The 16,561-nt window shown below is 45.6% G+C and overlaps 1 protein-coding gene across 1 annotated transcript; it reads left to right on the top strand.

Moving 5' to 3' along the window:
• The first annotated feature begins 25 nt into the window (after positions 1-25).
• LOC144951189 (uncharacterized) lies at positions 26-9,541 on the top strand. The gene is made up of 2 exons (XM_078881331.1): positions 26-147; positions 6,730-9,541. Exon 2 carries the CDS (start codon positions 6,744-6,746, stop codon positions 8,787-8,789), a length of 2,046 nt encoding a protein of 681 aa, XP_078737457.1. The 5' UTR covers positions 26-147; positions 6,730-6,743; the 3' UTR covers positions 8,790-9,541.
• Positions 9,542-16,561: the final 7,020 nt, after the last annotated feature.

Here is a 16,561-nt window from a genome sequence, read left to right as displayed (position 1 = left end):
CGCCGGCCCCTTTGTGCCGAACAGCGGCGATTGGTAATGGCGAGGAGAGTTCTTGTCGAGTTTGAGTTTATTTAGATCGATGGTGTCAGGGAGTCGACTCCGTGGATCTCTCTGCTGCTGCTGCTGCTGCCGCCGCTCTCACCCGAGGTGAGAAGTTCACATCGTGGTGGTGGTGTTGGTTGTTGTGGTGGTGATGATGGTTGTTGTGCTCGCTAACAGCACTTGCCCCTTACAGTCTCTTAAAGCTATACGGGGGATATTTGTCTTTGATGGTTGTTGTTGTTTCATCAGGTACAGCCTCGCTCCTTCTCTGTCTCGCTCGTAGGGATATCAATTGAGTAGCAGCAAGTATGGGTTGTAACATGTTAGCGTGAGGCCTAGAGATGCAGGCCTAGCCATGCCACAAGAGTTCAGACAAATGAGCAGATCTATGGGGACGGTTGCCTTGTCTTTAAGAATGGCCCTGCAGTGAAAATGTCTTATCACGTCCAATGACCTTTGCCCAGGCATGCCATAGAGGAGGTCACGGCGATGCGGCCTGCGATACGGAGCGTCCGCTGCGAATCGTAATGCAGCAGAGTTCCATCGCTGTGTATGGGGTTTGTTTTACTTTGGGAGGAAAGCAGAGAACAGGGGAAGATCAATCTAGATTTGACGTTTTCGTGACTGCAGGGATCCATACTCTTTGGTTCTTTCGGTAAAGTCACGTAGGTAGAAAATAAATTAAATCACGACGTTTCGATTGCAACACAAGCAATCGTCAGGCGGAAAAACCACAGCAATAAATATTTGCTGTGGTTTTTCCACCTGATGATTGCTTGTGTTGCAATCGAAACGTCGTGATTTAATGTATTTTTTATACCTACGTGACGTTACCGAAATAACCAAAGCGTAGGGGAAGATCATACAAATTCCACTCCTTCTGTAGATCATGGGTAGATCATACAAACTCCACTCTCACTCGATAACGGGGAGAACTTATAAACTCCACTCACTCTGCAGCACATGGGGGGAGACCATACAAACTCCAATCTTTCTCAATCTGTAGAACAGCTGGAAAATATACAAACTGCACTCAATCGCCCTCTTTGTAGAATGGGAAATCATACGAACTCTACTCTCTCTCACGCTGTAGACCAGGGTGAGATCATACAAACCTTTCTTATAATAAAACAGGTACAGTATTAACATGTTCAAACAACCTTTTGTAATTATATTCTCAGGTTTTTTCGGTAAAGTCACGTAGGTAAAAACATTAAAATTAATGAAAGTAAAATAAAACAAAACAAAAATAAAATTCACGACGTTTCGGAGGCAACACAAGTCTCCGTCATCAGGTGGGACCGTCACAGCCGAATTAGCTGCATCAAGTGAAGCAATGATTCAAGATGTAATCCCTTATAAGCAAGTTGAAGGGAGGTGGAGAGGGGGGAGAGCTTATCAGGCTGTGGTAGCCAATGAATGGAAACGTATCGGGAGGGAGGAGGAGCGGTGATCAAAGACTGCACGCAGTGCTCAACATAATGAATGGAGACGTGTCGGGACGGAGGGCGAGCGGCGATCAAAGACTGCACGCAGTAATTCTAGATTTGAAGCTTTCGTGACTGCAAGGAATCATCTTCTTAGGTTTTTTCGGTAAAGTCACGTAGAAAGTAAAATAAAATAAAAACAAAAATCACGACGTTTCGGAGGCAACACAAGTCTCCATCATCAGGTGGGACCGTCACAGCCAGATTAGCTGTATCAAGTGAGGCAATGATTCAAGATGTAATCCCTTAAAAGCGAGTTGAGGGGGGAGGGAGAGGGAGGGGTGAGCTCATCAGACTATGGTAGCCAATGAAAGGAACGTATCGGGAGGGAGGGGGGGCGAGGCCAAAAGGGTGGGCAATGGACGTGGAAGCGCTTGTGCGCAAGCGGCCAATTACTGCACACGCCAACACAATGGAGCGATTGTGCGCAAGCGGCCAGCCACTGCACCCGCCAACACAATGGGCAGAGAGGAGGAGGGGAGGTCTAATACACATGATAGACAAAAGAACGAAAATGATGATGGGTACAAACTTAGGGGGAGCTCATCAGACTATGGTAGCCAATGAATGGAACGTATCGGGAGGGAGGGGGGGGCCGGGGGGGGCGAGGCCAAAGGGTGGGCGACGGACGTGGAAGCGCTTGTGCGCAAGCGGCCAATTACTGCACACGCCAACACAATGGAGAGAGAGGGGGAGGGGGGGGTCTGATACACATGATAGACAAAAGAACGAAAATGCCCATGTTTATACCAATGCTGGCTGAACAATGAAGAGAGTACTGTTAAAATAACTGGGGATGTTAACACTCGGTAAAGTACAGTAAAATAGTGCTCAACACAATGAATGGAGACGCGCCGGGACGGAGGGCGAGCGGTGATCAAAGACATCACGTAGTGCTCAACACAATGAATGGAAACGTGGCGAGCGGTGATCAAAGAACAATGAAGAGATTACTGTTAAACACTGTGGATGTTAACACTCGGTGAAGTAAATTAAAATAGTGCCTGTCAGATAAGATGGTCCAAAAAGTGTAATTAAGTCTTTTTTGCGTGGTTAATAACATCTTTCCAGTGATTACTGAGTTTGTACCCATCATCACGGTTGAAATTATGTCTGTGTTTGTATATTTGTATGGCTTCGTGTACAAACCTTTGATGGTAGCCCGGAGGTTTTCAGAGAACCTTGGTCTCGGAAAAGACAATTTCATGAGAGCCCGCCGAGTTGTAGCAATGATCGGCAACGGCCGAAGAATCAGTTCTGCCGTGTTTCAGATCTGACTTGTGCTCGCGGACACGATCAGCAACATGACGTTTTGTTTCTCCAATGTAGCAATCACCACAAATGCAACTCAATTTGTAGACTCCAGGATACTGTAAGTCAGGAACGACATCCTTCACAGATGGAATCAGATCACGGATTTTATGCACTGTACTGAATCGGACTTGGATCTTATGTTTGTTTAGAATTTTGGAGATCTTTTTGGTCACGCATGCTATGTATGGTAACGTGATAGTTTTGGTCGGAGTTTCATGTGGTTGTTTCTGTGTGGTGGGAGAGACAGCTTGGCGGATAGTGCGGTCAGAGTATCCGTTCATCCTGAGGGCCCGATGTACATGTCTTAATTCATCAATCAGGTGGTGTTGGTCAGAAATGCCATGGGCTCTGTGGTATAGCGTTTTGATGAGAGAATTCTTTTGAGATGGGTGGTGGTGGGAATCCGGTTTCAAGTAGGAATTTGTGTGGGTGGCTTTCCTGTAGACAGAATGTCCCAAGGATCCGTCAAGCCTCCTCTTAAACAGAATATCCAAGAATGGTAGTTTACCGTCTTTCTCCACTTCCATGGTGAATCTGATAGATGGGTGTCTAGAATTGATGTGGTCCAAGAAGTGGTTCAATGCTGGGAGGCCATGTGGCCAGATGACGAAAGTGTCATCCACATATCTCTTCCACAGGGAAGGACGCAGGGTGGATGTCTGGATGGCGTCTGATTCAAACTTTTCCATGAACATGTTGGCTATAACTGGTGACAAGGGGGAGCCCATAGGGGTACCCTCATTCTGTTTGTAGAAGGTGCCATTCCAGGTAAAATAGGTGTTGGTGAGGCAATGCCTAACCAGCGCAGGTACATCAGAATTCAATCCATGTTGGACTAAGTCCTCAATTATTGTTAGGGTGTCCGGTACTGGGACTTTGGTAAACAAAGATACTACATCAAAGCTGACGAGCTGACGAACCTTTTGTAAGGCATCAAATCAGCATTAACCACACGTATTGTGGCAAAACATACTTTGATAATATATGCATTGTCTTTGTAACTGATTAGCCGACACCAGAGGCAGCCTTCTTTATGCACGTTTCAGAGCATTTATAGCACGGGTTGAGCAATTTTATCTTTGGGACCTTTTTGCCAGTATCAAAATCATGAAACGATAAGAATAGGTTTTGACCCTTTTTGGAAATAAAACAGGTACTAAAATTCTAGATTTGAAGCTTTCGTGACTGCAAGGATTAATATTCTTAGGTTTTTTCGGTAAAGTCACGTAGGTAAAAAATTAAAATTAATAAAAGTTAAATAAAATAAAAAATCACGAAGTAAATTTACTTGATACAGCAAGCGTGCTGTGACGGTTCCACCTGAAGACGGAAGCTTGTGTTGCCTCCGAAACGTCGTGATTTTTATTTTATTTTTTATTTCATTTTACTTTTATTAATTACATTTTTTTACCTACGTGACTTTACCGAAAAACCCAAGAATAGGTATTAAAATGTTCAAACACAAAATACATGCCTTTTTCAAGGCATCAAGCCTGCATTAACCACACGTGCTCTTGAAAAAAAAACATGCATTGGCCGACAAACATTTTCTTTACTTATGTTTACTCAAAAAAGCCTAGCTTCTTTATTTTGTGTGAATATCAATTGAGTAGTAACTGTGAATCGATGTCGAGGTTGTAATTTTCAAATGTGGCAATGTAGGTCCCAGCCAGAAAACAGCTTGCCCGCTCCGCTGTTTGGCTTTGCTTGTAGTTTATTTCGGCCTGGCTTGTAATTTATTTCGGCCTGGCTTACTGCTTTACCTCCCTGAGCAGTCTCGTATTTCAACAGGGCATGTTGTGGGCAAAACCAGCGACGTTGTTTGTGGGTTTAGCTATAAGAAGATACCAAAACAACTTGGACGAGTCCCACGCAAGACAGGGGTAGAGCATACAAACGCCACTCCATCACATAAGATAAAGACAAAGATGCACCCTATAGCCTTAACAGACTGTTGGGGCAAGTGCTACTTGCGACCCCCTGTTGCATGATACATTAGGGGGTCTGTGGCCAAAACCACGCCCGACCGCAGTTGTCTCTGGCCGTCTTTCGATTGTGTATCATTTTGTCACGAGCATGCGAGAGGGTAATGTGGGGAGCAGTGGCGCAGTGTATAACGCATTTTGAGACTAACTTCGTGGACAGTTTTTGATTTCCATTCAGCCAACATCTGTGGCAGTGAATATATGAACCGGTCCTGGACCTCTCGTGGGTCTACTCGGCCTTAAATGATTACCTCTTGCAGTTCAAAAACATTTTCGGAGAGACAATGACAGCCCGGTGTGATACTGGCCATGCTACATCCCTGTGTGCCATGCCAGCATGAGTAGGTGCTGGCTATGAGTAGTTGCACGAACAGGATATTTTCTGTTGGTGTACTTTGTGTTCAAGTGTGTAATGAGTATGTACATTGTGTGAGTTTTCTCGTGTTGTAGCGTGGGGAGCGGTAGTGCAGTAGTTAATGTACTGCCCTACGTACCCAGAGACCCGAGTTCAAATCCCGCTCACGGCCAACGCTAGTGATGATTATCTGAACTGTTCCTGAGCCTCCCCTAGGTCGACTCAGCCTCAAATAAGTATCAGGTGTGATGTGTAACCATCGTAATTAGGGAGACGCAGACGCCCGGGCATGATGATGGCCACCCACCCCTTGTTGCCTATGCAGGCCTTCATAGGTGCTTGCTAACAGCACTTGCTCCAACAGTATTTTATGGCTATACAGACAGTCCAGGACTTATGGACATAAATAGTTCCTAATTAAAATGGTTCGTAATTAGGACCACGATAATATACTGTATTTAAATGCCCATCCGGTCAGTGTTATGAAAAGTGTTACAGTTCAACAAAAATGGAAGAAGTGTGAAACTCATAACCAAGAATAAATATTGTACATTTGCATGTGACACTGTAAAAAAATACTGTAAGTAAATAAACATTAAATAAGTAACTGTTTTATATTCACTTACCGTGAGTTCTGATGCCTGTTGGCTTTTCGGAAGGGGCGCAATGAGTTACCACAATAGCACACACACTTGGCGTGCATGCAAGAACAACAACAACCACCATTCTTCACTAAATGACAGTGATGTCAGCACCACACCTGTACCAGGCCAGGTGTACTTTGAGGCCATGTGAAGTGTTGAAGGCTCGCTGACAGGTCAGGGGACAGACCCAGGTGCCATGGGTTGGCTGACTGAGAGTACCGGTAGATGTACCAGCTGTAACCCCTACTGTGCCAACTTCACACTATAAAATATTAATCATATTTTACGTTCAAAAACTTCCCATTTTGTGTCTGGATCGGTGCAGGGTAAGGGAAAAATCAAAGCAGGAAGGTTTTATGTATTACAAGCCAGGAATTAAAGCAGAGATTTCCCATTTCCCTTCAAGTTTGCGGGTTGCAGATTTTCCAATTGCGGCAATATTCAAAAATGTAACTGGACCCGCCGCATTGGGCTATGGTTTTTGTTTTTATTTTACCAGCTAAGGCCCACTGAGCTATGTAAATCTTATTCAGAAGCGACCTGACCACAAAATATATCTCAATCAAGTGGCTCATCATGTGGAAATGTATAGCAACTAAATTCTCTAAACGTGTGACGTGGATTCTAAATATGGAGGGAAAAACTGGAGGACCCAGAGAAAAATCCACACGACCATGGGTAGAACATATCAATTCCAAATATACAACAGGCATTGGCGCCTGGATCGAACCCACAATCTACTGTATGCCAGGCGAGGTAGTTAGCATCTTCTAGTCACTGGCGTAAGATGTGATAGTGAGCTGTATTCGTGTGTGACGTATTCCTATATTGTCTGTAAGCGTACAGAGTGTGATGCGTATGCATATTGATGTATATTGTTGAAAATTTGTGACTATCTGCAGAATCAATCCCATTGATGGAGAAGAGACACTCGGCACAGCCAGTTGTGAAGAGTTACCAATGCGGCAAGTGTACGTACAGCATGGATGACATCGGTGCGATGAAGAATCACCAGGAAACACACAATGACGAGCAGCCCTTCAAGTGCACCGTTTGTGGGATAGCGTTCGCACAGTCATCACATCTCAGCAGACATGAGAAGACACACACAGGAGAGAAGCCTTTCAGGTGCACTGTGTGTGGGATGGTGTTTGCAGAGTTGTCAAATCTTAGCAGACACCAGACAACGCACACGGGAGAGAAGCCCTTCAAGTGCACCGTGTGTGGAAAGTCCTTTACACAATCGTCAAATCTTTTTGTGCATCAGAGAATACACGTAGGAGAGAAGCCGTTCAAGTGCACCGTGTGCGGAAAGTCGTTTAGCCGTTTGTCAATTCTTAACGTACATCATACAACACACACTGGCGATAAGCCCTTGAAGTGCACCGTATGTGGAAAAGGATTTGCAGAGACATCACATCTTACCAGGCATCAGAAAATCCACATTGCCGAGAAGCTCTTCAGGTGCACTGTTTGTGGGAAGGCATTTGGATGGCCATCAAATCTTGACTTGCATATGAAGACGCACACTGGCGATACGCCATTCAGGTGCACCGTGTGTGGGAAAGCATTTACGCGTGCAGGTACTCTTAAAAGACATCAGAAAATACACACAGGCGAGAAGCCTTTCAAATGCACCGTGTGTGGAAAGGCGTTTGTACAGTCATCACATCTTGACGCACATGAAAAGATGCACACGGGAGAAAAACCTTTCAAGTGCACCGTGTGTGGGAAGGCGTATACACGGTCATCGTATCTTCACAAGCATCAGAGAACACACACAGGGATGAAGCACTTCAAGTGCACTGTACCTGGCAAAGCATTTGCATGGTCAGGAACTCCTAATTGTAACAAGCGAGCACCGAAAGAACCAAAGAGTAAGCGAGCACACACAGGAGAAAAAGCCTTCAAGTGCACCATGTGTGGAAAGTCATTTTCACGGAAATCAAATCTTGATGTGCATCAGAAAATACACACAAGAGAGAATATGTTCAAGTGCACTGTGTGTGGAAAGTCATTTTCACGGTTATCAGTTCTAGAAATACATCATTCAATACACACTGGCAATAAGCCCTTCAAGTGCACCGTTTGCGGGAAAGGATTTGCAGAGAATTATCTTCTTAACAGACATCACAAAATCCACATTGCTGAGAAGCTCTTCAGGTGCACTGTGTGTGGGAAGGCATTTGGATGGTCATTAAATCTTGACTTGCATATGAAGACACACACTGGCGATAAGCCCTTCAAGTGCATCGTGTGTGGGAAGGCATTTACGCGGTCGGCATATCTTCACAAGCATAAGAAAATACACACAGGCGAGAAGCCCTTCAAATGCACCGTGTGTGGGAAGGCGTTTGTGCAGTCGGCACATCTTGATGCACACGGGAAGATGCACACAGGAGTTAAACCCTTCAAGTGCACCATGTGTGGAAATAAATTTTCGCGGAAATCAAATCTTGATGCACATCATAAAATACACACAGGGGATAAACCCTTCAAGTGCAACATGTGCGGGAAGGCATTTACACGGTCGGCATATCTTCACAAGCATCAGAGAACACATTCTGACGAGAAGCACGTTAAGTGCACCGTGCCTAGTCAAACGAATTCACGGTCAGAAGTTGGAAACGGACCAGAGCAGGTCCAGGGGAAGCACAAAGTGACATTGCTTAATGAGAGTCAAAGTTCTACAATGAGTCAGTCTCCAGTGAAACGGGAACCAGATGAGAATGTCGACGTTGAAACGTGGCCAGAAGTGAAGGTGGAATGTGAAGGAGTGAAGGTAAAATTAGAAGGAGTGAAGAAAGAATCTCAATATTCAACTCCAGGACCAGACTTTCGGGTGGATGGAGGTTGCTTGAAGCGGGAGGAGGAGAATCCAAACTATCACGGAGCGAGAACCGACCCCCAGCATGTTGTGAAGGTGGAGGTATGGGTGGACTTCTTGGACAAAGCAGAGTAGTTGGGGCAGCAGGTGTCCAAGTAGCGTACGGTTAGCACGCTGCGTTTCAAACCCGGCAACCTGAGTTCGATTTCTGCTCATGTCAGCACCAGTGATGATTACACTATGTAACGTAATTTTTGTTCCTGGGTACTTAGTGTGGCAGTCAAAGTGATAGCTTTGGGGGGCAGGGTGTTTCTTTGATTGGGGAGAAGTGAGGGACTTGTGTAAAAGTGGTTGCAAGGGTGTGATTGAATAAAAGGCCCTGCCACGGGGAACCAAAGGAAGGGGGCGCGGGATTTCATTCCGCTCCTCGTCTTGTTTGAGGCGGCTGCTGTGCTGGAGATGGAGACTGAGTCGGGCGGGATTTTATTCCATGACTAATCCTGTTCAAAGTGGCCTGCTGATCCTGCTCGAGGTGGCTGGGACTGATCCTGCTCGAGATGGCCAGGACTGATCCTGCTCTAGGGGAAAGGGGACTGATCCACTGAGAATGTTCTGTTTCTGAGCCGGGCGATGCTTCGGGCATGCCTTCGGGGTTTTGCTCAGCAGGTTTTTCTCCCCCAGCATTCGTGGTGGAGGAAGTTGGTAAAGCCGTGGTCATTGGGTTGTTGTATGACGGTGTTGGTTGTTGTGTTGTTGCGAGGGTCATTTAGGTTGGTATCGTGGTTGTGATGCGTGCACTTCTCCGGGGAAGTAGTAAGCCTGTTGCCCTTTGACAATGTAAGATTTGTCTAGACATTTAATTATTAGTAAACCCTATACATTTGGAATATACTGGCAGAGGTCTTGCTTATATTCCGCACATGGTCAATAGGAGTGTCGCCTGAAATAGGGGTCCCACCATAAACCAAAACCCGCTAAAGCATTCAGTTAAATTTATTAGGTATAACCCTGTGAGCCATGCGGCTCTTGACTCGGGTGCAACCGCAACAAACATGAACAAGAAACATCTTAAAGTGACTACACGCAACAGAAACAAACAGTCTTCCAGAAAAACACCATATTCCAACGCCGTGTGCAAAAATCCCAGTGGGATGCAAGTCAAACAATAACAACCATGAGACAATTTAGATTCGGTTTCATTTATTTGGTATAGCCCTGTGAGCCATTCGGCTCTTCAATCGGGTGCAACCGCAACAAACAAAACATGAACAAGAAACATCTTAGTGACTATGCACAAACAGAGAAATCCAGGAAAAAACAGCAAAGTCTTCCAGAAAAAGAACTGTATATCAATGCTGTGTGCAAAAATCCCAGTGGGATGCAAGTCAAACAATAACAACCATAAGACAATTTAGATTAAAGTTTTCAGTAACTCTGTACTACAACACACAATTATGGCTAAACCAAAACTTTTTGAAATAAAAATAAAGCTATGAATGCAATGTAACAGTGATCATAGGAGCTGTGATTGAAATTTTACAATAAACGATATACATAACATGTACTACCAAACTTTGCAGCCATAGCTGGCTGCATGAGTCACTCTATAACAGCAGGAGTATCAAAAATTTTCAATGCACCTTTAAGATCAGCACACTATAATCAAAACACAAGATCATACTTTGCAGCGGTCATCCGGAGCGAAACATTTGATTTCAGGCCACTGAATAGCAGTGGCAGCTAGGGGTGTTACACTTTCCCCGTGCAGTTTTGAGTGAAGATCTCACAGGTAGTGATCCAAGTTGTAGTTTATTGGCGATAGCGTTCCAGACCCTGGGGGCATCAATAACAAAGGCCCTTCCTCCAGTATTTGTACGGCAATAAGGAATGTGAAGCTGGTAAATGAGCGAAGACTAAATTAAATTAAAGTTATCAGGCTAACTCTACTACAAGAAACAAACATGGCTAAACCAAAACGTTTTCAAAATCACCAAAATAAAGCTATAAAAACAATGTAACAGTGATAATAGGAACTGATTCAAATTTAACAATCAACTATCCATAACATGTGTGACCAAACTTTGCAGCCATAGCTGGCTGGATGAGTCACTCCATAACAGCAGGAGTATCAGTAGCAGTATCAACATTTTTCAATACACCTTTAAACATCAGCACACTATAATCAAAACTGAAGATCATACTTTGCAGTGGTCATCGGGAACGATACATGTTTTTTTTTTACATAAAGTATGTCCCAAAAGGATGCACCATTACACTAAGTGTTACTTTTTTGAATTGCTTATGCCTAAAAAGTATAGAAAATGGCTATTATTCCCCATACACTTTGCTTTTGTGACCAGGCCTTTACGTGAACAAAAAGACACCAATTCACCCGTTTTCTCATTGAATATAGGTAAATTTATAAATATCACTGTCTTGAAGGCAAGTGAATCTGTTCAGATACACTTAACTCAAGAGGCAACACGTTTATTCTACGACCACAATGGGGTAACTATATAAACGTAACCACAACAAGATAACTACATAACCGGAAACTCCCACGGGGTAATTACATAAACGGGTCGGGTTAGTCGGCACTGCCTGACCTACGATGCCGAGCACAAGTCAGATCTGAAACACGGCAAAACTGATTCTTCCGCCGTTGCCGATCATTGCTACAACGCTGTGGGCTCATGAAATTGTCTTTTCTGAGACTAAAGTGCTCTGCAAGCCTCCTGGCTACCATCAAAGGTTTGTACACGAGGCCATCCAAATATACAAACAGACATAATTTCAACCGTGATGATGGGTACAAACTTAGTAATCATTGGAAAGATGTTATTAACCATGCAAAAACGATTTAACTACACATATTTGGAGCATTCCTGGCAGCGATTTAAGCCGCACCACCTCTATATAACAATAGGCTCAGTCAACCATTCTACACAACAAAGACTCATTTCCTGGCAGCGATTTAAGCCGCACCACCTCTACATAATAATAGGCTCAGTCAACCATTCTACACAACAAAGACTCATTTCCTGGCAGCGATTTCGGCCGCTTTATCTCTACATAACAAAAAGGCTCAGTCCCTTTTACACGCACCTTTACATCAGCCGCACCTAGTTTACACAACAAAGGCTCATTCCTAACAGCGTGCTTCAGCCGCACTGAACCTCACAAAAATAATATTCAGGGACTACCTTGGCTCCTCCCACCCTCAACCAGTATATATACAAGGACTGTTTTCTTGGAATTTCTCTCACTTGATACAGCTATCGTGCTGTGACGGTTCCACCTGAAGATGGAAGCTTGTGTTGCCTCCGAAACGTCATGATTTTTATTTTACTTTTATTCGTTTTAATTTTTTACCTACGTGACTTTACCGAAAAAACCTAAGAATATAGTAGCACGGCGGGTTCCGTCCAGCAGACAGCCCCAATGGGACCCCGGGACCTTTCTTTTATGCCCCCTAGCGTGGCCTGGCTCTGCCCTCGGCCACGCCCCCTTCTGGAACTTACCAGAAGATTCTGGGCCATACACCATGTGTCTCTTCTGTCACCTTTGACCCACATCCTTACCCTGTCCTGTCACGTGCCCTTGCCAGCCAACCGGGCTGCTATGTCCTCAGATGCCCTTTCTCTGCCAGCTACCAGAACCATGCCCCGTAGGGACCCTATTCCATTACATAGCACACGCTGCTGTCAGAGAGGGCTACTACACTACCAATTCCCCTCTATCAGTAACTGGCGCTAGGTGCCATAGTGACCCATTATATGTCACTACACATAGGTGGCACGAGTGGCAAGGAAATTCTGTTTGCTGCTCTAACAGGCAGCTTTATAAATGACTCGCATCAGATGCCAGACTGCTGCACACTCGGGTGTGCTCGCATCATTTACTGTGATGCTTTGCCAGGATGGCATCTGCAGACAGCCAAAGCGAGTAGTGAGATGATGATCTGACTGACCTAAATTTAAAGTAGTGTGACGTTGTTCAGAGCGGCCCTGAGGTCTTGTTCTGCTTGGTTGGCACAGATGTTTGGGTCAAGAGAAGTTTATGCAATGATTGGATGTTTTCAAGTGAGAGCCTGAGGGTGCGATGGTCAATGCCCTTCAGGTTGAGTAATGCAGGATGAGTTTGCAGCAGATGGCTTGGGTGAGTGGAGGTGTATGAGGGCGGAATGTTGATCCGAGAAGGTGACCTTGGACTGGCTAGATATGGAGATGTGACGGTCCGAGTCAGATTTAATGATTAGGTCCAGTATGCTCTCAATACCAGTAGGAGAGGGTCAAGTGTGGCCAGTTTACAACGGCCAGGTTGTGGTAGACTAATAGGTCAGCCAAGCATTGATCAATGGAATGTATGGAAGGACCGGGCAGTTCAAATCACCAGTGAGTATGAACCTGTGCGGTGATCTGGGTAAGTAATGGATGAGATTCGAGAGCTCACTGAAGAACATGGAGATGCTTCCTTCTGGGGGACGGTAGATGAGTTTGAGTGAAAAAACAGGTTCTAGTGATGAGGAACAGTGACAAATTCGTAGGTAGATGAAATTATCGATATTTATTATAGAGGTTTGATGAAAATGACAGCCAGGCCCCAGCCTTGGCGATCCATCGCGTGAGGGACACGAAGGGTGCTGTAACCGGGGGGCGAAACTTCTACTGTAAGAGCAGGAGGGAGGTCTGGTATGAACCAGGTCTCGGTGATGAGCAGATCAATTTGGTGATCATGGATATCGTAGATGAGGGCAGATTTATTTGTGATTGAGAGGGAATTTAGGATGAGGTAAATGAAGGACAAGGTAGGTGAATGAGTGTGATGCAACCTTGGTCCAGGTTTCTTTGTAGTAAGTGGAGAGTTTTGCCGGGAATCACAGCTCCTGCCACCCCTGCAGCCACGGGACCGACGATAGTGACGATGACCATAGAGGAGGCCGAGGTCGGCGAGCTTGGAGATGAGGCTGGTGTCGGTGTATAGACGGTGCAGAGTCGCGGCGAAATGGAGGTTCAGGAGGTCAAGGTAAGAGAAGCAAGCAGGACCTGGGTTAGGGTGTGGAGGTTGATGGTGGGTGAGGAAGTGATGACAGCGGTAGCAGCGCGGCGCCCAAAGCCGTAGTAGTCCGGTGGGTTCGGTAGACCGTGCAGTTCGGACACGTGCACAACCAGGGAAGGCGAGCAGCTAAGCACCAACGTTGTGCAGTCCAGTGGTGCACGCCATTAGCATGTGCTCCTACACACATGGTGGGCACATATACACATATACGTCACCATTTGTTGAGCGTGTACATGCGCAGACACGACACGGGCACGGCGCCTACGCTGGCGGTCCCGATGAAAACGAGGTCCAGTGAAGGAGATAAAATTAGGAAATAAAGAGGTAAGGCATACAGTGAGGGAAAAAGTATTTGATTCCCTGCTGATTTTGTACGTTTGCCCACTGACATAGAAATGATCAGTCTATAATTTAATGGTAGGTTTATTTGAACTGTGAGAGACAGAATAACATCAAAATCCAGAAAAACGCATGTCAAAAATGGTATAAATTGATTTGCATTTTAATGAGGGAAATAAGTATTTGACCCCTCTGCAAAACATGACTTAGTACATGGTGGCAAAACCCTTGTTGGCAATCACAGAGGTCAGACGTTTCTTGTAGTTGGCCACCAAGTTTGCACACATCTCAGGAGGGGTTTTGTCCCACTCCTCTTTGCAGATCTTCTCCAAGTCATTAAGGTTTCAAGGCTGACGTTTGGCAACTCGAACCTTCAGCTCCCTCCACAGATTTTCTATGGGATTAAGGTCTGGAGACTGGCTAGGCCACTCCAGGACCTTAATGTGCTTCTTCTTGAGCCACTCCTTTGTTGCCTTGGCCGTGTGTTTTGGGTCATTGTCATGCTGGAATACCCATCCACGACCCATTTTCAATGCCCTGGCTGAGGGAAGGAGGTTCTCACCCAAGATTTGACAGTACATGGCCCCGTCCATCGTCCCTTTGATGCAGTGAAGTTGTCCTGTCCCCTTAGCAGAAAAACACCCCCAAAGCATAATGTTTCCACCTCCATGATTGACAGTGGGGATGGTGTTCTTGCGGTCATAGGCAGCATTCTTCCTCCAAACACGGCGAGTTGAGTTGATTCCAAAGAGCTCCAATTTGGTCTCATCTGACCACAATACTTTCACCCAGTTGTCCTCTGAATCATTCAGATGTTCATTGGCAAACTTCACACGGGCATGTATATGTGCTTTCTTGAGTAGGGTGACCTTGCGGGCGCTGCAGGATTTCAGTCCTTCACGGCGTAGTGTGTTACCAACTGTTTTCTTGGTGACTATGGTCCCAGCTGCCTTGAGATCATTGACAAGATCCTCTAGTGTAGTTCTGGGCTGATTCCTCACCGTTCTCATGATCATTGCAACTCCACGAGGTGAGATCTTGCATGGAGCCCCAGGCCGAGGGAGATTGACAGTTATTTTGTCTTCCATTTGCGAATAATCGCACCAACTGTTGTCACCTTCTCACCAAGCTGCTTGGCGATGGTCTTGTAGCCCATTCCAGTCTTGTTGAGGTCTACAATCTTGTCCCTGACATCCTTGGAGAGCTCTTTGGTCTTGGCCATAGTGGAGAGTTTGGAATCTGATTGATTGCTTCTGTGAACAGGTGTCTTTTATACAGGTAACAAGCTGAGATTAGGAGCACTCCCTTTAAGATTGTGCTCCTAATCTCAGCTCGTTACCTGTATAAAAGACACCTGGGAGCCAGAAATCGTTCTGATTGAGAGGGGGTCAAATACTTATTTCCCTCATTAAAATGCAAATCTATTTATAACATTTTTGACATGCGTTTTTCTGGATTTTGTTGTTATTCTGTCTCTCACTGTTCAAATAAACCTCCCATTAAAATTATAGACTGATCATTTCTTTGTCAGTGGGCAAACGTACAAAATCAGCAGGGAATCAAATACTTTTTTTCCCTCGCTGTAAGTATTATCCAAAGCTGCTCAAACTGCCGACACGACTTAAGTCCGTTATTTATCATAACGGATTGCATAATACAGTACAACTGCTCCCTTATCTTCATTATTATTTGTGACCGACTAATATCTGCAGCCAGAATCAATCAATGACAATCCTTTTACCTGCAGATATTTAACAGATGAGATGCTTTGCACCGTTAATTATTCCTCCTGTTTGATCATTATTCTCTTGTTCGTATGTGTAGTGCGTTCCACGGAGACTGGATACGTCTTAGAGGCAACACGGTTTATTTATAAACTTTAACAAGACTCCCCTTAACTGCCACTATCTAGGGAGGTATAGCCTCCAGGCTAGCGTGCCCTCACACTGGGATTCCTAGCTCTCAGCCCTCCGGCTATCTGTGCCCTAGGGGAGGCTAACTGACCCGACCCAGCCAAGGTACGGGTCCTGACCACTGGTCCGCGATCGGCCCCGGCCCTTACAAGGACGTCGGGTCCCGTTGGTCCCAGGGTCCTAGCCTAGCTGGTCTTCTCTCTTTGTCTTCGGAACACTTCCTCGGGCTGTGCTTGAGGTGCCCCTTTTTATACACTTCCCGGAGACTCTCCGCCCCCGGTACCGCCCCCTCTCTGGAACCTTCCAGGGGACTCTGGAAGAACCCCCCCAGCCCCTCACCTGGGGTCTGGGGGGGGGGAGAACCCGGCCCCTCAACGGTCTGGCTCTCTCCGACCTTCCCCAGCTCAGGGTGGCACCCCCTATGGGCCTGTGCCCGCAACTGCAGGTAAGTATATACGGACGGTATACGATATGCATTTCCGACACAACATATGCATCTAATCATATAGGTGTTTTTTTGCGGTTAAGCCATAGTCCCCACATACCGCTCATATCAATGTGGATAAGAGGAGCGGCGACCCACTACTATGTAGAGTA

The sequence above is a fragment of the Lampetra fluviatilis genome, chromosome 61 (assembly GCF_964198595.1).
Source record: "Lampetra fluviatilis chromosome 61, kcLamFluv1.1, whole genome shotgun sequence".
NCBI classification, from domain to species: domain Eukaryota; kingdom Metazoa; phylum Chordata; class Hyperoartia; order Petromyzontiformes; family Petromyzontidae; genus Lampetra; species Lampetra fluviatilis.
This window is presented reverse-complemented; position numbering and strand designations above follow the sequence as displayed.